Source organism: Neovison vison, chromosome 6, assembly GCF_020171115.1.
Source record: "Neovison vison isolate M4711 chromosome 6, ASM_NN_V1, whole genome shotgun sequence".
NCBI classification, from domain to species: domain Eukaryota; kingdom Metazoa; phylum Chordata; class Mammalia; order Carnivora; family Mustelidae; genus Neogale; species Neogale vison.
In genome coordinates, this window is record NC_058096.1 from 170493881 (window position 1) to 170514469 (window position 20589).

General features: G+C 42.6%; 1 protein-coding gene and 1 pseudogene across 6 annotated transcripts in view; one reads left to right on the forward strand and one right to left on the reverse strand.

Moving 5' to 3' along the window:
• Nucleotides 1-5717: 5717 nt before the first annotated feature.
• PPARG (peroxisome proliferator activated receptor gamma) overlaps nt 5718-20589 on the reverse strand; it is a 148108-nt gene continuing 133236 nt past the window's right edge. For all 6 annotated transcript variants that reach the window (XM_044252973.1, XM_044252975.1, XM_044252974.1 and 3 more), the window contains one exon: nt 5718-6170. In XM_044252973.1, the coding sequence (XP_044108908.1) occupies nt 5923-6170 (248 nt within the window). In that variant the 3' untranslated portion in view covers nt 5718-5922. The remainder of the gene's footprint in view (nt 6171-20589) is intronic.
• LOC122910965 lies at nt 9739-9851 on the forward strand (annotated as a pseudogene).

The window sequence follows — 20589 nt, forward strand, 5'->3', positions numbered from 1 at the left end:
CTTCATGTGATATTCTAGAATACCTGCAGGGTGGGTGTCTTATTCCCATTTGACAGATAGTGAAACTGAGACCCATTTCTCTATTTGTGTTGAATACATGAGATGAAATTTGCTGAAGGACTTCTTTTGATAGGCCAGGTTCTTTGTCCTCAGAGGGGAGGTGATTGCTTGAGGCCACACATCTAGAAAGTGGCAGAGCCAAGCCTCAAGCTGACAGTGGATACTCTAACATATACTTCATGGCCTCCAGGATTATGCAAAAGTGGCCACAGGATCACGGTTTTCTAACTCTTGCAGAAAGCCACTTGGATTCTCCTTGAGCACAGCCCATGGCACTAAATAGATCCCAGGAATGCTATTCTCCTGGGAACTTTTGGCCTGGAACATATTTACAAAACTCTAGAGGGGATGGAAATATCCCAACCCACTCCCTACAGACCCAAATTAGCAATTTTCTTGTTCTTTATAACCTCTTTGGAAATGCAAACTATGTAATATTGGTCTAAAATTAGGAGCACAAGTCACAAGAGAAAAGTCCCACTCCTTTGGATAAAATATTTTCTTAGCCTCATCCTGGCATTTTTTCTAAACCAGAACACGGCAGTTGTCTTTCAAATAACTATTTTCTCCTAGTGCGTATGGACTGGAAGCAAAATGCTTTGGAGAGAACGTATTTTTTACTGTACTGCGAAATGCTGAAATCCAATCCTTTTTACCTGACTTTCAATCGATTCAGGTAAGGCCTAGAATACTTGAACAGGAGGAGCCTGTTCTATGAGCCCAGGATGCCTTCTTGAGTGAAGGGCACCTTAATAATAACAATAGCCATAATGTTATCTGTAGCCAACACAGACTGACAGTAAAGATGTGCCAAGGCGCTGTGTGAAGTGTTTTATAGCCACTATTACGTTTAATCCTCAGGATTACTTATAAGATGGGTATTATTGTCCCATTTTACATTTGAGGTTTGAGGGCAATTAAGGCCTCGAGAGGTTAAGAGATTGACCCAAAGTCATATGGCTATAGGAAAAGCAGTGGTAGAGTTAGAATTTTAACCCAAAGCTGTGTAGCTCTGAAGTCCAAACTAGGGTAATGTCTTTTTCACAGGTCTACATACTATGTGCCAGACACAGTCCTGAATGACTAACATAATAACCTTTTGACCATCACAATAATCCCTCTAAGAACTTTGCCCCATCTTTTTCCTTGCTCCTCAGTGCAGAGACATGCACTAGCTTCAAGTTTGTCATGTCCTTCGAGATTCTCTTATTGGGCTGCTGATCCCACAAGAGGCTATGCCAGGTTGGTAAGAGTACGTGTGAAATTTAACACCTTTGAATAAATTAATCCTAGAAGAGGCCTAGGGCCTTGGGCATATTACTTAACTTCTTTGATCCTCAGCCTTCTCATCTGTCATTTGAATGGGCTAGCTCCTTTGAGCTCAAATTTACTAGAATTCTATGACAAATGCTGGGCTTGTCTGGAAATAAGTGTAGGGCATGAAGGTTTTGTTACATGGGGGTAGATGTTACTCTGCCATCAAGGCAGAGGAACATTGTGGGTTAGGGGAATATGAGGTCCCAGCTCCTAGGAGCAGTAGGGGATGGACAGCAAGGAGAGAGGGGGCAGGGTCCTTCAGCTAGCCAGAAGACTGAGCCAAAAGACTGCACCTGACTAAAGAGGACACGGTGAGTCAGAACCTCTCTGGTGCAAGAACAAGCATGTGGTCCTATGTGTGACCCTGAGAGAAGAGCTTGTCCTACCCGATGGAAATCACCAAGGGGCTTGGAAGGGAGAGAGTTCCCCATCCCTTCAGGTAGTTGTTTGGGGGTTGGACAGCCATTGGAAGCCCTGTAGAGGGGAGCTGACCTGTAGAGAGCAGACTTCCCAATGTGTAGACTTGATCATGTCCCTCTTCCCCCTGCCCCATTCACTGGATCCCAGTTGCTTATGAATACAGTCCAAGGTATCTCCTTACCATGTGGGTGAGGCTTGTTACAATCTGATGCTGATTTGGCCACATTCACTTCTCACTATCTCAGTTATGGTAGCCATACCTAACTTCTTGCTGTTTTCCGAACACATGACGTACTAACACTTCTGAATCCACCCATATCCCCCTTAAATCCTCCTTCACACCTCTAGCCGACTCATCCCTTTGGCTGAGCTATAATTATGCATCAACTTTGTGTCAACAGATCATGAGGACAGGGCCTAGTCACACTCCTGTTCATATGGTGGGATGGGGACTGGAGTATGAGCGTTGTACAGACTAACGAATTAGGTGGGATTAGATGACATCTGACAGGCTCCGTGCTAAGATCCTGCTATTTTAGTTCATTTCAATAAGCATTAAAATGGTGGGCCTACCATGTACAATCACACAGTAAGGGTTTGATTCACAGATAGTAACAGTACTAATCACGTGAACAGAGACAACGGGAGCCGGGGCTAGGAACGAGGATGTGGAGAGGAGAGAGAAAAATAGGGAGGTGGCTACCTAGTGAAGACAGCCTTGGTCTGTCTCATGGCCCCAAACTAGTTCAATGAGTGGGTGGGAAAGAGGAAAGAGAAAGCAATGGGGATGGATGATCCTGCTGGCAATGAATTTTGGTTCTTTTGGGATTTAGAACTGAAATTGGCTTTCTTTAGAAGCCTCCACCCCTGCTCCCCAGTGGGTATTTTTAAGGGAATAGGTATCTGGGGGCCTATTTCCAACCCCCTCTCATCCTTGGCCCGTTGTATCAGAAACAGTTAGTAACAGATAATTCAGCAAGTAGGGCCCACCCACAAAAAGTGTTTGCCTTCGGTAACCTCCAGGGAAATGAGGAAAAGTCACTGGAATCCAGTAGCAAGTAAGCAGGCCTACCACAGAAGCCTAGTTTCCCCGTATCCCTTTTTCTCTTCAGTGGCATTGATATAGCTGCCCCCCCCCCCGGTTTCTGTCCCCTGTGTTATCTATCAGAATTTGAAGTGTGGCTTCAGCTAGAGCTTCCCAACTCTTCGACTTCCCACTAAAGACCCCCATCCTCTTGCTCCTCACCCAAATTTTGAAAGTCAGAAAACTCAGATCAGCCCAGTTTATAGGTTCCACTTTTAGGGAACAAAACAGATCAGAGAACAACGGGGTGTGCAGATACGGTCTCTCCCATGGGTACCCCGCTGTTCCTATGCTCCACGGACAGCAAGAGCTGGGGTGGCAGGGGGCTGGTGGGGTAAGCCAGGCCAGATTCAAGGGCAGTGCTGGGGCTAGGGCTCTTTTGGGAACCTTGAAACCCCTTCCCTCATTTCTTGACCAAAGTTACTTTCCTTCCTATTTTTATTAACACAAATCCCTAAGTGTGTTTATGTCCGGAGAAAGTACTATGAATAACTGATGATACATTTGTTGATTAACTTGTGAATCATCCTGGGGGGAAAAGGAGACTGGAGAAAGGAGCAGGAGCTTTGGAGACTTGCAGAAGATGTGTCGTAAAATATTTAGCAAATGATAGTCCAAACCACAGGGAAGAAGTCAGAGAGATGGGAACTCACAAGCTGCCAGGGTTTAAAAGCTATTTAATGCTAACCATCCATGCCAAAGAGCTGAGAGTGTCTCCCTTCCTCCTCCCATTGGCAGCCACAGCTCCGAGAATGTGGAAAGGGTTTGGACCGGCTGCACAGTGCTGGTGGGAACAGAGATCAGGCAGTGTGCTGAAAGACTTTTTGTTTGAGAAAGCTTGTAAACAAGGGATCTCCTCTGAGGTGGTATCCTCACCTCGTCTACTGCTCACACGTTCTTTTCTTTCTTTTTTCTTCAAGATCTGCCAGATGATAAACTCTCCACATGGAACAGTAGTGGAGCCTCTGGTCAGTCATGGGGTTGTTTCGGAATATCCTGATGCTTGGCATCAAGGTAAAAAGAGCCATGTGACGGACTGAGTTTCTTACTCTTCTTCCCAGTGTTTTGATAACACTTCAACAATGACTTCAGTCACTGGTCCCCAAGTGCTGAGGTTGTAGCGAAAATTTTGAGCTAGGAAGTCATGGCTCCTACATTTTTAGGGCTGTGGTCAGGACTCCCTTCTGTAACTGACTGTTTGGAGATGTTTATTTTGGGGTAATGGATGAAAAGATCTTGCCTGATATTTTGGCCTGAAAGCCTCAGATGTGAAGTTAGGTTCTCCCAAGTATCAGTGCTTTATTTATAAAGAAAGATAAACTGAGGGAGAAGTGGCAGGGAAATACTTAAAGTCAGTGGACATAACCATCCTGGGGAGAAAGAGCACAGGAGAGTTTGTTTACAAGGCAGCCTTCAAAGTCACAGTATCATGAGGTCACAGGGAAACAATGCTAGTGAATTCGGTGGCTTCGATCAATGAGCTTATTAATGTGCCAAGAAGGTCCCACTTTTAGGGAATATACCATCTGCATGCTGGGGAGCCATGGGTCACCTGAATGATACAGATAATTAGCTTTTGAGGTTAGAAAAGCAGATCTCTGGGCAAGGTGGTCCCAAGGAAGACCACAGGAATAATTTTAGCAATACTGGTCTGGGGGCACCTGGGTGGCTCAGTGGGTTAAGCCTCTGCCTTTAGCTCAGGTCCTGATCTCAGAGTTTGTGGCATCGAGCCCCGCATTGGGCTCTCTCTTCAGCAGGGAGCCTGCTTCTCCACCCCACCCCCACCTCTGCTTACTTGTGATCTCTCTCTCTGTGTCAAATAAATAAATAAAATCTTAAAAAAAACCACAACAAAAAAAAACCCAACTGGTCCATGTGCATCAGAACCAGAGTGTGACTCTTCTCCCTTATTCATGTTTGGTTTTGGTTCCTCCTGTTGCTGTTGCTCCTGTTTGCTTTCCTGGAATGTCTCTTCTCCTACTCTCTACCTATCCCAATCCCAACACATCCTCTGGGCCCACTTTAATGAATTTAGAGTCACACTTAACTATTCCAATCTTCATCAATCCTTACTTCCTTCAAACCCTTACCACACTTGGAGCCATGTCTGGGCACATGATTATACGGAGTATTATAATCTATTTTTAAGAAAGAGCAATCTTTTCCCTTCAGTTCAACTCCAACTTCTTTTCGGTAGGTACCAAATCTTCCAGCATCTCTGATACCCACAGCTTCTAGCAGCGCCTACCCTGGTACATGGGGTATGCGTCGGTATCCTGTCAGCAGGCTGCTCATGGTGAGTGGAAATCCTGACTGGGGTTAGGGGAAGAAGACTGGATTCTTGGTAGGCTAGAGCTGTACCCCAGATGTGCACATCCAGGGTTAAGAAACACATGCTCTGAAAAGATTTTGGTCCTGAGGTTTCCCTTCTTTTCTTAATTGTAATTGTTAAGGCAGATGGGAGGGTTCAGAAACGTGAATGGAGTGAAAAGTTAATCTACTGAGAATGAAAGTTGATCAGCAGTGCCATTCACATTTTTAAAAACGTGTAAGAAAGAAAATGGGGTGCCTAGGTGGCTCAGTTGGTTAAGGCAGAGAGTCTGTTCTCTCCCTTTCAGTCTGCTCCTCCCTCCACTCATGCTCTCTCTCAAATAAATAAATCTTAAAAGAAGAAGAAGAAGAAGAAGAAGAAGGAGGAGAAGGAGGAGAAGGAGGAGAAGAAAAGTGAAAGAAGGAAAAAGGGAAGGAAGAAAGAACGGACTTAAAAGGAAATAAGCCTTGTGGTGGGGGTAAAGTAGGGGATGTTTAAGACTCAGGTCTCAAATACAACCAGCAATTTCATCATGTGGTAATTTTTAATATTAAAAGTAAATTGTAAATGTATCTTTATAAACAATATGCATAAAATAGATCTATTATTCTAAAACCTTTTCTTTTTAAAATGCTTTTTCACAGTAAATTTTTTAGGTGTCAGATTTCCCCTCAAAATAATAGTGCAATCGGAAGAAGGAACACATGGTCAGTGAACTCGGACTTCTCTGCTAATACAAGTCCTTGTATATTTCCTGTAGGAGCGGGTGAAGACTCATGTCTGTCTCTGTTTTCTTTATGACTTGCAATAGCTGCACATGTTCTGTTACAATCTGTCTGAGGTCTGTCATTTTCTGGAGCAGCTTGGCAAAGAGCTGGGAGGACTCGGGGTGGTTCATCTTGAGCTGGAGCTCCAAGGCTTGCAGCAGGTTGTCCTGGATGTCCTCAATGGGCTTCACGTTCAGCAAACCTGGGCGGTCTGGGGGAGGAGAAGAACAGGAGGTTCAGTGACAGACTCCTCTGGCCCCTACATCGGAGGCATCTTCAGCCCAACTAAATTACCCGACTTTTTGTTGGCTTGTTTTGTTCTGGTTCTAGAATAAGTGGGGAGGGAGGGTAAGCAGACAGTGTGCAAGTGCATATGGGAGGGAAGATGGGCTGAAACCAAGACTATCACTGGTCTTTCCAGGGGCATGGTTTCCTGGCTGGGGTTAACTCTGCCTGATCAGTTGACATAACACAATGGCAATACAATGCTCTCCCCACACTGAGGACTCTTCTGCCAGGATGTTTCTGTCAGAAATCTCATTTTCAGCTGCTGCCTCTTCTTCATGAGTGTGTTTTATAACCTTACTACTTACTTTCTCACCATAGCTGTTGATATGCTTTTAAAACTAGCATTGTCTTCTTTTTCCCTTAACGTGGCATATACGTTCTCAATGAGACAAGACATAGTTTTTAAATACTGGTACAGTTTGGAAGGATAGAGCCTCTAGATTTTAACCTTTAACTCTTCTGAGTGGTGAGGCAATTTTCACTTTCTTCTTTATATTCTCCCTATCTGAATTTTTAAATGGTGAGCTTAAATTACCTTTAAACTTTTTATGTTTTTCTTCATGCAGATCTTTTAAGATGCATCCCTAATTTTAGTCTTTTAATTCTTTATTTTTTTTGCTTTATAGTATTCTATAGCATTCATTTTCTTTTCTAATCTAGCCCTGCTGGTGGTTACAAAAAGTTTATTCATTTTGGTATACTGAATATATTCCAATTTCCTAAGCTTTTGTCAATTCAAATAATTTTTTATCATGGACTTATTTTCCTATTTTGGATAGACTATTACATCTTCAAATAATGATAGTTTCATTTATTTCTTCTTTTCCAGTGTTTACACTTCTCATTTCTCTTTCTTGCTATAGTGTATTGGCCAATACCTCTAATATGGTATTAAATAGTCATAGTGATAGGATGTATTCTTGTTTTATTCCTAACCATGACAAAAATACTTCTAATGGCTTACTACAAGAATGATGTTTACTATAGATCATGGTGGATACATTTTACCCCTGGCTTTCCAAGAGCTATAAAGTTTTTTAATTAATTTAGTCAGGAATGTTGTGGCATCTCCTCAAATTCTTTAAACCTTTTCTCTCTAAAGAGATGACCAAATGGTTTTATCTTAATCTGGTAAATTATATTAATAGATTTCCTTATATCACTGTACTCATTTGCTCTTATTTTATTCAGGGTTTTAAAATTTGTGAGATTGGTCCAGAGTTGTCTTTTTTGTGCCATCCTTTGTCTATTTTTTTGGTAATAAATATTAACTAGCCTTCTAGACCGAGTTGAGGAATTTTTCTTCTGTTTCTATGTAGTAATGATCTGTTCCCTGATGGCTTCTTGGAGTTCACTGGCAGAACCATCTGATCCTGATGGTAAATCTTTGGCTACTTTTAATTTTTCTCCTATAGCTTTTTAATAATTTTAGTAAAGATCTTAGTCAAGATTTAGTGAAGACTGTTTACTCTTTATAAAAGTAAAATTTTGTAATTCATATTGGAATAATATTGTATATAATATTCTCTCAAAATCTGAAATCCCTTATTTTTATTTAGAACTGAATGCTTTTTATTTTGTATATTCTCTCATTAAAAAATCTGATTTCTAAAGGCTTTTTTTTTCTTTTTAAAGAAACACAACTTTTGGTTTTATTCATCACTCTTTTTAAAAATTCTATTTTGTTTTCAATTTAACTAATTTATTCTTTTGACTTCCTTTAAGTCTATTTTTCCCTCTTTTTCTAGCTTCTTGAGTTGAATGCTTAATTCATTTAGTTTTAGTATTTCTTATTTTCTGATAAATGCATTTAAAACTTTAAAATTTCCTCTGTCACTTTGGTTTCACCATACAGGCTTGGGTAAATAGTATGTTCACAGCTCTTTCCTAAATAGTCTGTCTAACTCTTTTGATTTCATTTTTTTTTAAAGATTTTATTTATTTATTTGACAGAGAGAGATCACAAGTAGGCAGAGAGGCAGGCAGAGAGAGAGGAAGGGAAGCAGGCTCCCTGCTGAGCAGAGAGCCTGATGCGGGACTCCATCCCAGGACCCTGGGATCATGACCTGAGCCGAAGGCAGAGGCTTTAACCCACTGAGCCACCCAGGCGCCCTTTGATTTCATTTTTAATCTTAGAGTTTTAATTTCCAAATGGAAAGTCTGGGTGTTTGTTTTTGTTTTCTAACCACTAAGTTTTATTTTCTAATTTCTGTTTGTTGCACTGAGATTAGAATATAAGGTTCGGGACGTCTGGGTGGCTCAGTGGATTAAAGCCTCTGCTTCAGCTCAGGTCATGATCCCAGGGTCCTGGGATCGAGCCTCTGCTCAGCAGTGAGCCTGCTTCCCCACTCTCACTCTGCGTACCTCTCTGCCTACTTGTGATCTCTGTCAAATAAATAAATAAAATCTAAAAAAAAAAAAAAAAAAAAGAATATAAGGTCTCCTCATTAAAGTTCACCAAAGGGGTGCAGGGTTTTTGTATACCATTCAGGACACACACCTGATACCTTGTGCTGATTCTAAATTTTAGCTCTTGAAGGCTATTCACCCTTGTTTTCTGATTTTATCTTCTCCCCTTCCCTGTAAACTAAAGCACTGTATAAGGGCTTTTACTTGCCTTTTATTTATTTAAAAAATTTTTAAAGATTGTATTTATTTATTAGAGAGATTGTGCATGCACACAAGCAGGGGGAGTGGCAGAGGGAGAAGGAGAAGCGGGCTCCCTGTAGTGTGGCTCCATTCCAGGACTCCAGGATCATGACCTGAGCTGAAGGTAGATGCTTAACTGACTGAGCCATCCAGATGCCCCTAAAATTTTTTTTCGTGATTTTAAGTGATCTCTACACCCTCACATGGAGCTTGAACTCATGACCCTGAGATTAAGAGTGGCAAGCTCTATTGACAAAGTCAGCCAGGTACCCCTAGTTTATCTTTTAATACCTTTCATCCTCTAGCGTCACTTTCTGAAACCATCCTTTTGTTCCAGCCATATTAAGGTATTACCATAGTAAGTCCCTCAAACATCCTATTTTCTGTCATGACTGTGCTTAGGCAGAGTCTGTTCCTCCCTCATGAAACAGTCTTCCCTTCATCCAACTTACTGACTTCAACCTGTTCCTCAAAATACAGCCAGTGTTACTCTGTTCTGGGAACACTATTTGACTTTAGTTCTTCCTCTCCCCTGTTCTCCCAACCTCCTTTCTCTGGACCCTGTAGCACCCTATAAACACTTCAATCTCTACCATACTAGTAGATTACACTTATTGAATGGTTATCATTTTCCAAAGAAAGTGCTAAAGGCTTTATACACATTAGATCATTTGATATTCACAGTATCTCCATGAGGCCCATGTTCTATGGAAAGAAGAATTAAGATTTAGAGAAAGGCTTGCCCAAGGTCTGCTACTTCCTAATAAATGGTGAAACTGAAATTCAAATCTAAGTTTAATTTCATATGCTGTATTATAAGTATATAGTATTTATAAATTGTCGTGCTCGCTTCGGCAGCACATATACTAAAATTGGAATGATACAGAGAAGATTAGCATGGCCCCTGCGCAAGGATGACACGTATTTATAAATTGTATGATAAGTACTGATTTTTCTTCTTTATGTCCCCTATGAGGTCATGAGGTATCAGAGGGCATACTATGTCTTGATCATCTCTGAGCCTCTGGTGGAAACACAGGAAGTACTTAGTTGGCTGAGTTAATGAGCGAGAAGGTTGTTCTGGCTAAGAATCCTGGATTGAAAAGTACAATTCTCCTGGTTGGTGAACAAGCCTAAAGGCAGGATCACTAAACAATGAAGAAGTCTCCTGTAAAATGTTTTCCTGTATCTAATAAACTCTAGTAACCTTTATCCATTGAGGTGAGGTACAGGAGAGAAATGTTAGCTGGTCTCACAGTGGGATTTTCAGAACTCTAAAGGTTCTCTTAAATTAAGTTTATTTTCATTCTTTTTTCCCCCCTTTTTATTTACAGAAGGAAAATTTGGTTTGTTTGTTTTTTTTTCTAACTTCTTATTCCATTGACTGGAATAAGTATCCTCCCCATATCACCCCTCTCCCCACCCCCAACCAATATTTAACTTTGGAACCATCAGCAAAAATCTCAGATTCTAAGAATGAAACAAATGATGTAGTCCTGGCTTAGAGAATCATGCCCCTGGGGGACCTGCGCCTTTCTCACAATTGCCACGCAATCATGAAAACCCTGATTCTTTAGCCTGTCACGGATCCTGGACTGGTGCCTTTGGTTTAATGACTGCTGATCCTCTTTCTGACGAATGTTCCAGATTTCAAAGGCTCTCAGCTATGCAAATGCACGTGTATCTGAAGTGGCAGCATTTTGTGTGAAGGCACGTGTTGAATGTGGCTCCTCCAAGGGCTGGGACCCCACACCCTTGTGTTGAACCTCTGCTCACTGGGCACTGACTCCTTAGAACCCTATCTCCTTCTTCCTTCCTCTTGGGCAGCATCAGTCAAAACTTCTGCTGAAGAGATTACATTAATCTAGTGGGTTTCATTTATCATGACAGCTCAAACAACCAAACCCTAAAGTGCAGCTGATCAGGCTTGTTGGAAACTCTTGGCTTCAGTGCAGTATAATGGAACTGGCTCCTTTAGGAGTGGAGAAGGATCTGGTTTGGATTTTCAAATCCCTCTTTGGCAAATTATTTTTTTTATTATGTGACAGATGAAGTTTGGCTGAATGGCTGAAATTCTGTGGCCACTGATTTATATTTTCTCCAGTGACGAGTTAGATCATTTACAGATCTGTCCCTGTCCCCTTTACTGAGCCTCAGTCAAGGCAAAATGGAGCACCACTGAATGGAAAAAGTAGTTCACTTTAACAGCTCTGTGACCCTGGGCAGACTGATCAACGTCATTGCACCTCGATTTTCTATTCTGTAAATATGTAATTCACATAATTAAACTGGGGAAATACACTCAAAATGTGATTACAAAAGTACATTAACAGGCTTACACTTAAATTGAAAACACTTGACTTCTTTAAAAAGGTAAAAAGCTAGCTTCCCTTGGTCTTAAAGCATTCCCTAGAATCAAAGGCAAAAAGGGATTTGTCAAGGTTGCTTCCCACCTTCTATCCTGTTGGAAGGACTTCCCTACCCCTCTCCTCTTTCTCCTTCCACACTTTCTTTCCACACACATTCAAACCCTTGCTGAGCTAAGCTGGACACCACAAATACGCCATGGCAGTCTACGGAAGTACCCAGAGCCCTCCTGGGTCCTCACCCTTCCCTCTCCACTCAGTGCCTGCTAAGATACTGTTTTTAGAAGGCCCGTCTGAGATGTTCTTCCTGCACCTTGCTGAGTGTCAGAGTCGAGGTCTGCAATTGCATCAGGGTCAAAGGACCCTATTTACTGGCCTAGGCTGCCTAGAAGGCCCTTTAGGGAATATGAGTGTTGACTCACACACTCCAGGACACAACGCTAGAGGAACCTGGAGTCAATTACTGATTTTTAACTCCCAGGCTGCAAAGAATTGGGAAAGCAACCTTTCCGGTCCCCACTCAGACAGTGCTGGAACTGATTACAGAGGACTGCTGATTATGAGGAAACCTACAAAACCCCCACCATGTCCAGATCTGGCTCCGTCTTGGGGAGAGCTATCTGAAGATTTCAATTCTCTTGACCCTCCTGGGATCTGTCCACCTGGGCCAGGCATTTCCTGAGCACAGATTTTCTCAGGAGGTGTCTGGAGGAACCAGAGGGCCTCAGTGGAGTCTCCTGAAGGAGAGCCAGAAAACCCCAAGTGTTTGTCTCTATACTAGAAGCTGCTGTTAGGGCTTTTCCGATCTTTGTCTATTGGCTTTCTGATACAGGCCAATCTGAAAAGGACTGTATCTAGGGGATTTGGGGGGAAAAAAAAGTCCGGTAGCTGGGGAGCTGTAAATTGATCCACAGACAATGAAAGACCTTAGTTCAGGTGCCTGATGAAAACCAAAGGAGAAGTAGGGCTTCTTTTTACACTTCCTCTCCAATTTCCTTTATTCCATTCTAAGTTCACAGACGTGTTAAAAAGAGTAATGGATTTGGAAACTGAAGCCTCGAGTCCTGTCTCTCTTCCACTTAGTTTCTTTATGACTCGGGACCAGTCCTCTAATCTTTCTGGGTTTGGGTTTAATTTTTTAAGTCGATGGTACTTCTTTTATAAGGTTGTGGTGAGAATGAACTAGGTATAGGGACACTGTAAGATGTTACTATTCTCTTGGTTTATCCAAATAAAGGCAGTTTCCACCGGGATGGGGTCAGGAGTGTAAGCGGGGTTGGGCTGGCAAATACACAGTGGGGAAGGGGAAGGTTCCTAAACTGATTCTGGTAAGATCACAGACTCAGGAGCACAAAAAAATAATTCCTGATGCAGGCTCATGTTTGAGGGGTTTGGGCAGATTCTCATTCTTGTGGTTGAATGCATAAAAGCAAGACAGTCTAAGAGCAATAATAAAACAAGGAAGGCATAGGACCTCAAGTCACTTCTTTCTTGAACTGATGGTGTTTGGGCTTCTGCAATACTTTTCTGATCAAGCAGAATCATGGTGAGCATTAGGCAAAACTGAGTTCAGCCAGCTTTATCTCTGGTAAACTATGGTAGGGCCTATAGCAATTCCTTTCTACATTCCTACCTTTGGGGGAAAAAATAATGTAAGAAGGTTTCACATGTGCTGTTCCTCTCATAGTTAAATATCAATTGGAGCTGGATGGAGTGCAGGGATTCTCAACTTTGGCTGCACACTGAAATCACGTGGGGAGATTAAAACCCTGCAAACGAATACCTGGGTGCCATCTCCAGAGATTCCTACTGACTTGGTTTGGGGTATGACCTCCAAGGTTTTTAAAAGCTCCTGGATCATTCTAGTGAACAGCCAAGAGTAAGCACTACTGGCTTAGTGGGAAGCAGCTGGATTCCCAGCCTTAAAGCTTACTTGCTGGGTAGCCTTGAGCAAGTTCCTTAACCTTTCTGTGCCTTGGTTTCCTCACTTAACAAATGGAGACATACAAGTAATGAGACTCATAGTGTTGGTGGGAGGATTAAATGAGTTAATAGATGGCAAATGCCAGAGCAGTGTCTGATACCTAGTAAGGTAGCTATTTCTAATATCACTAGACTCTTTTTCCTTCCTACCTTTCTTCTCTCATTTGTCTGATTTTTCCTGGGTCCTCTATCTTTTCTGTTCTTTCTTCCTTAATTGCTCCTTTCTTCTCGGCCATCTCTCCACTCACCCCTCCAGATGTTTTTCCCTTTCCACTGTGGGACCTGCACTGTCTTGGAGGTTTGGTATTAGGAATCCTAGCAGGGCAAGTCTAAATTGATCAGAAGTTTGCATAGTGGATGATTTTAGGAGAAATGCAGTTGATGATGGCTCTCTGGGCAAGGGGACAACACAACCAGGAGGTCTTATAAACATGTTATCAAACAGATAAAGATCTTCTGTAACGAGCTGTTCTGCTGTGAACACACATGTTATCGCCAGTCCTTCATTGTGGGGTGGGTTAATATTCTAACATTTCCCTTATGAATGCTTTTTCTGTCTATGTCCGAATGATAACCCCTCCTTACAACAGTAACACATGGGATGTGGTCAGGATGGGGAAAGGGGATGACCACCACAATGAAAACCAAGAAAACCATTCCACACACCAGCTTCCCTCATCTCACACACCAAACACCACCTCCCCAACTACAACAATGGTAGACACAAAGATATTATAATGAGGTGAGTAGTTCTTTCTTCTTTTCTGTCTTCAAAGCTCTTTGCATTGCTCAATGCTACCTCAGTGGAGTAAAATGAGCTTGGGCTCTGTTTTATTTCCAAGTCTCGCAGAATGGAAATTTTACTGGAGCTCTCCATCCTGCCCTTGGGAAGTCCTTGTCTTTCCTGTCTCCTTTCACCCCAGTGGGGGGCTAAGGTCCCCCTAAAGGCTAAGGTCCCCCCCACCCCATGCTCAATGGAAGCTCAGCCATGTGGTTTGCTGAGGGTTCTCTGTGTCAGCCCAGGAAAGCAGCGTGTTCTTCCCTTTAGCTGAGGGATACAGATTAATTTCTGCTCCTTCTATGTCCAACACTGGTTCTGAGCAGCTGGAAATGGGGTATGGGTGGGGAGTGGAGAAGGCTGGAGAAAAAAGAGAATGATTTTTTTCTTCCTCATCAAGGCTGACACACTCCTCCCCCTAACCCAGTTACACTTCATTGCTTCCTCATCCTCTAGAAATGACAATAACTGAACATAAAACATAGCCAAGTATTTGCTTCCTGCAATTCTCCCTATCTTCCTTTCCAGTGTCTTTGAGAAGAACTTGTGATCTCAAAACATAGGTGTGATCTTTAATCTCCAAACATGACCTCTCAACATATAATGTCCCAAAACTTCATCAGAACCTTGGGAGTGTGGAAACTCACCGCACTCCTGCTATTTATTCTCTGTCTCCTTGAAGGGGCCAGGAGGCTCTGAGTTCTCCCCTTAGCCTGTCAGGCCTCTCCCTCTTCCTCCAGTATCTCTTTCCCTTAGGGTTTTTTTTCCCCCTCAATCCACAACTAATCCCCTTAAAGTGATAGCTGATAAAGGGATTAGTTGATATCTCCCTAGGGGTATTTAGATTGTAATAAGGGATTTCAAGAATCCCCATTGGTGGAACTGCAAGCAATCGGACTGGCAAGATTGCATAGAGCTACCTCGAATTCTATCATGGGGGGGGGAGGGAAAATTAGCACTTATTGTGTGCTTAACATGTCCCAGGCATTGTGCCAGAGGCTTCACATAATGTTATTTCATTTACTTACGACACTGATAAGGAAATTAGGGCCCAGGGAGGTAAATAATTGAGTGAAATCACACATCTAGTAAGTGGTGGTGGGGCGTGGGGTCTGAACTCCTGGCTGTCCCTGGGATTCCAAAGCTTTCCAATGCCCCCAGCCCACTTCTTCTGGTTTTCTTTTTTGTCAATCTGGCAAGACCCTTGAAAGGTGCTTTCCCTGGGAGTGCATGGCTCCTTCACAACCTGTGTTGGCCTTTCTGCAACGAGTGACTAGAACCCCTCCTGAGTTTCGTTCTTCCTCACTCGTAGATGATCTGTCTGAACGTCTTGGTGGATTGTGCCAGTCTGGAAGGCTGCCTGGGGTCACCCAGAGTTTAAACACACATTGTGAGAACCCAGAATGATAAACTGCTCCAAAAAGCGGCCCACTGACTGACTGACTGAACCTTTTCCAAGACTGCTGGTGTGGTGATAGGAATGACTCAGCAGTTTGGCTTTCAATCCCATGTCTGTCTCTGAGGTCAAACACAGCCTTGCGCGCCCTCACTGACATGATCCTAGCCTACCAGGCTCAGGGTGAGGAAGAGATTTTAATTCTGAAGCAGTCACAGAAAAAGATGCTTGTATGTTCTGCAAATAACAAAAGCCTGTGTGTGTGTGTCTCTTCTATGTGTGTCTGCGTGTATGTGTATTTTTAAGTTTCTCAGATGATTCTAGTATGTTTCATCTTCTCCCTTACCCTCCGGCCACCTGGTTTTTAGAATTTGCGTGCCAGTTGAGAACTCATTGGTAGACTTCACCTTTCTCTAAAACAAGTCCACAAAGTTATGAGAAGAGTGAACTAATGGGGCATTTCTAGATAACACTAATTGAGTCATTATTCAAAGCCATAGTTAGAAAAACAACTGGCCACCTGACAAAGGTTTTCCCACTGGTGGCAGCAGCATGGTGGGAAGAGCAGAGAAGAGTGTCATACACTATGTAGACACAGTGTAGGTGCCCATTACAGATTTTTCAGTTAATAAATGAATACTATTACTCTCTAATTCCATCATGGCCCACATGGGAGACAGAAACCATGTAATAACACTCTTCCACCGTCCTGCTCAGAGCTTAGTCAGACAAGAAATCAGAGGTCCTTGTTTACTCTCAGTATCATGAGAAAGAAGTTAGAAAAGCAACTTTTACCCCTTAGGCACCCGCCTGAGTCTTGTTAAAACAAACAAACAAACAAACAAACAACAACAACAACAAAAAAACTTGTATGGATAAGAGAGCTGCATAGTTCACTCATAAAGGTGAGTTAGAAGAAAGTAGGCCTATTGGTGTTCACAGTGTTTTTAATACCTAGGTTTTCAATTATTCTGGGTTGTGTCTCCTCCTAGTCAATGAGTAAGGCTGATGCTAACAGACAGAGAAGATATGGGGGTCGCTGGACCTACAGAATCAGAGGCCTCCTGAAGCTGGGGTTTCCTCAAGAAAAGCATACGCCACTCAGGGACCTGTACTCTGTCTTCTGTTCTAGAGAAGTGCTATGCTGTCTATTCTAACTGGTGGACACAGCTCCACAGACAATGGAAGGACTACACATGAGCTGGATATATCCTCAAGATTGTGAAGGGCCTTAAGGCACGGGGAAAAGTGATGGAATACTCAAGCTCAGAGTCCTCAAACCCTGCCGGAGAGCTGGTGTGTGGTGTTTGCCACTACAGTGTTTGAGCAGAACAAGCACTGTTTCTGACAGGCAGGAAAAGCTGAAGTTACTGGAGGACATTTTAACAATTTAAAATTTTTCTCATAGACTTCTTCTGCAACCACTTATCTCGGTTAGAACCTGGTGTAAGATGGTATCTGATGAAGTATGAATGTATTCACTTAGTTACTTAGAGCCTACCGTCAATTTTTGTGGTGAGTGCCACACTCAAGTGCCATAATTTCTGAGGGCCATGCTACCTGAACAAGTTTAAGAATATGGCACCAGTCTTCAGTGTTATTCTGGGCTCTGTTCTTTCCTTCCCACAGCAATTTTCAAACCTAGTGTCATTTTGTTAGGTTTAAAACCGTGTCTCGAGAAGGCCTCTCGATATTGGTAAGTGATATTGAGACTACAACCTGAAAATTCTTTACTGAAATATTTGGAGGCAAAATGAAATAGGTAGTTTTTGATAATTGACAAAGAACTCAGGACCAAGGTAATTAACTGGGATGCTTCCACATCCCAATACACAGTAGGGCACCAGTGTGAAGATCAGAGAGACCTAGGTCTGAACCGTGGCCTCGCCAATTAGTGGCTCTGGGACCTGGGGCAAGTTGCTTAATCTTAGAGCTCTAAACTTCCATTTTCTCCATTTGTAAAATGAGGATAACAACAGACTTTGCAGAGCTGCAGGAAAGGTTAAACAAAGATTATGAAGTCTGTAAGGTGCTCACGTATATATTCTGGCATATAGTGAGGTATTCAATAAATGGCTGCTAGTATTATTATTAGTATTTGACTATTATGCATCCAGTAGGCATATTAGGTATATATTCTGGACTGGATGCTGTGCTTTGATTATGTTCTGTACAATCTGTACCTATATCCACACACAGAGTTATAACCAAAGGTAAGAAACAGAAGCCCCATGAGACCTGAGACTGTCTTAAGAGCATCAACTCTTGGGGTGCCCGGTGGCTCAGTGGGTTAAGCCTCTGTCTTCAGCTCAGGTCATGGTCTCAGGGTCCTGGGATCGAGCCCCGCATCGGGCTCTCTGCTCAGCAGGGAGCCTGCTTCGCCCCCCATGCCCTGCCTGCCTATCTGCCTACTTGTGATCTCTGTCAAATAAATACATAAAATCTTAAAAAAAAAAAAAAAAAGAAAGAAAGAAAGAAAGAAAGAAAGAAAGAAAGAAAAAAGAGCATCAACTCTTCCTGGGTCTGCTAATGTACAGCTATGAGAACAATTCCCCTTTCTTGTGCCCTACCTTCCCTGCCCCCCTGTCCACTCAACAGAAGAAGCATACATGATCACTCCAAGGACGGTTGTCCAAAGTTGCTTCAGAGAGAAAGAACATGGCTGGGATGGGTGGAAAATGAAGGAGCTGCCATAGAGGTGGTTTGCATAACCAAGCCAGACTCAACAGGGTAAATGAGGAGGCTGGTCACTTGCCATCTGTGGCTATTGTATCAATATTTACAGCTTCTCTGTCATTAAGATGGCGATGGCAATCTGCCTCCAAAAATACATTGTAAAACCCGGTGAATTTCCTCCCCCATATATTGGAAGTTTGGGGAGAACTGTAATGGATTCCAAACTGTTTTGAATTAACAAAAAGGGCTTTTTTCCTGTTGCACAGTTCCAGCTGGAAACTTCCTATGCTTTTCTTCACTGAACAGCAAATGCTCAAGGGGGCAAAGAGTCCAGTGGAGTGTCCTGGGGCTTGTCAGTTTTACTGACAAGCTTTACACTTGGCTTTGGTTGCTGGGTAGTTCTGGGAGTTTGCTAGTGTGGCTGGCAGGAGGCTGTGGCGCCAGCTGCAAACCTGCCCTCGCTGGAGGCGGTGTTAATTACTCTTGACGCCACCCATCCCAGAGGGAGCAAGGAAGCTATTACTTATCAGAACTACTGAGGAAGCACTACCTCCAAATTAGGGGCCCGAACATTAGGGGGTCTGGCGAAGGGAGCACAGGTTGTGGCCACCAACCCAAGTGTGAGGAGGGTGACTGCGAGCCATTAGCCAGGTAGCAGGGGACAGGGTGTGAGGTAGAGAGGGTGCTCTGAGGTGACAGGATCCCTGGGTTTCAGCTCCAGTTCCATTGCTCACTAGTTGTTAGGTCTCAGACAAATTGCTCAAGTCTTTTCCTTCTATGAGATGAGAATAAAAATGTAGGGGAATTGTCAGGATCTAATAAGAGAACATGGATGGAGTCCTCTTAAAACCATATCAAGTGCTGTCTGTTGTCTGGTTCTGGACTGTTGTTCTTTGTAGTCCCATTTTTTTTTTTTTCTTGCCTTGAGCTCAGAGGAGAAAGAGAGAGAGGAGAAAAACTCGAGAAGAACTAGGTCATCTTTCTCAGCTAGCTTGGTTTGAGAGCTGAGTAAACAGCAAAGATGCTAAGCACCAGGCCAATCTAAGTACCAAATCTCACCGTATCAGCAGTTTCTAGGGTTGAAGTTGAATGACAGTGATCTTACTATAGCAACTCCAGTTTCCTCAGCAAATACTTAGTTGGGTCAAATCAGGTACTTTCATCCAAAAAAAAAAAAAATCCCCTTTAGGTCTTCTGGGCACACCTTGCCCTTAATCTTCCCAATTCTTTACCACCCCTCTCTTACAAGGGGTCCATCTCCCCATCCCTCCTTCAGTCTAGGTTCATGGTCCCTCCCCCAGAATGAAGCTCTTCTGTGATTCGAAGGCTAGCTCAGAATGAGGTCAGTGGGACCCCTGCCAAAAGCTCTTTTTCTGAAATCACTAAAGCTATCTATAGACTTCAACATAAAATGCACAAAAGACAATGATCCACTCTTTATCAAGATTACATAGGATCAGGAATTTGTTTACTAGATCAAAGCCTCTTGCTTACATGAATGTTTTCCCTTTCTGGAAAACCCAGGATAGGAAAAAAATTAAACTCATTGAGAAATTATGTATTGTACTCTAATAAACCACAGTCTGGGATACTGACCTCACCATCTACAGATGACTGGGATTCTGATCTTACTGGAATCCAGTCTTTGGACTGGAAAAGACTCAAATAGTTCTTTCTCTGGCCTATACCCAACTGGCTTCTCTGAGTAAAGAAGAGAATCAAATTTCTGTGTGTTGAGCAAACATGGGGTCCAGTTTATTCATTCTTATCTACTGCCTGTAGGTAGACTTCATCTACAAAAGCAAACTTTGATTGGGGAAGGATTTGCCTTTTGTGACATGGGAACTAGTCAACGGTTAATTCTATTTCTTTAAGGAAGTCTAAAATTATTCACAGGGTTTTCTTCTCATTATAACCACAGGTATAATAATCTACGGCTGGCTGCTACCTTCACATTTCTTTCATTGTTGTGAAGACCCAATAAGATCTGGATATTGGCTACCATTACAGTAGTCTGTATGAGACCAAAAGGAACTCACTTACATGGCATCTACATTTAAAATGTATCATTTTAAATTTTCATAATTAAAAACCAAAACCTGTAATACCTGTTAAATTGAATCAAACTATGCAGTTATTTTTTGACCGATTAATGAGAAATTTAAAGCCAATAAATTGTTGGTTTTTAAATAACCTTGCTTGTGAGTTATAGGTAGCAATGGCTTTTTTCCTAGATGAAAACACCCTGTTGTCACACATGCCCATAAAACAACATTGCTCACTGGAGGCACCTGGGTGGCTCAGTTGGTTAAGGGGCCAACTCCTGATTTCAGCTCAGGTCATGATCTCAGGGTCCTGGGACAAAGCCCCACTCAGCCTCCGTGCGGACTCTATTTGAGGAGTCTCCCTCTCCCTCTGCTCTTCCCCCTGTTTGTACATGCTCTCTAAAATAAATACATCTTTAAAAAAAAAAAAAAAACCCAAAAAACAAAAA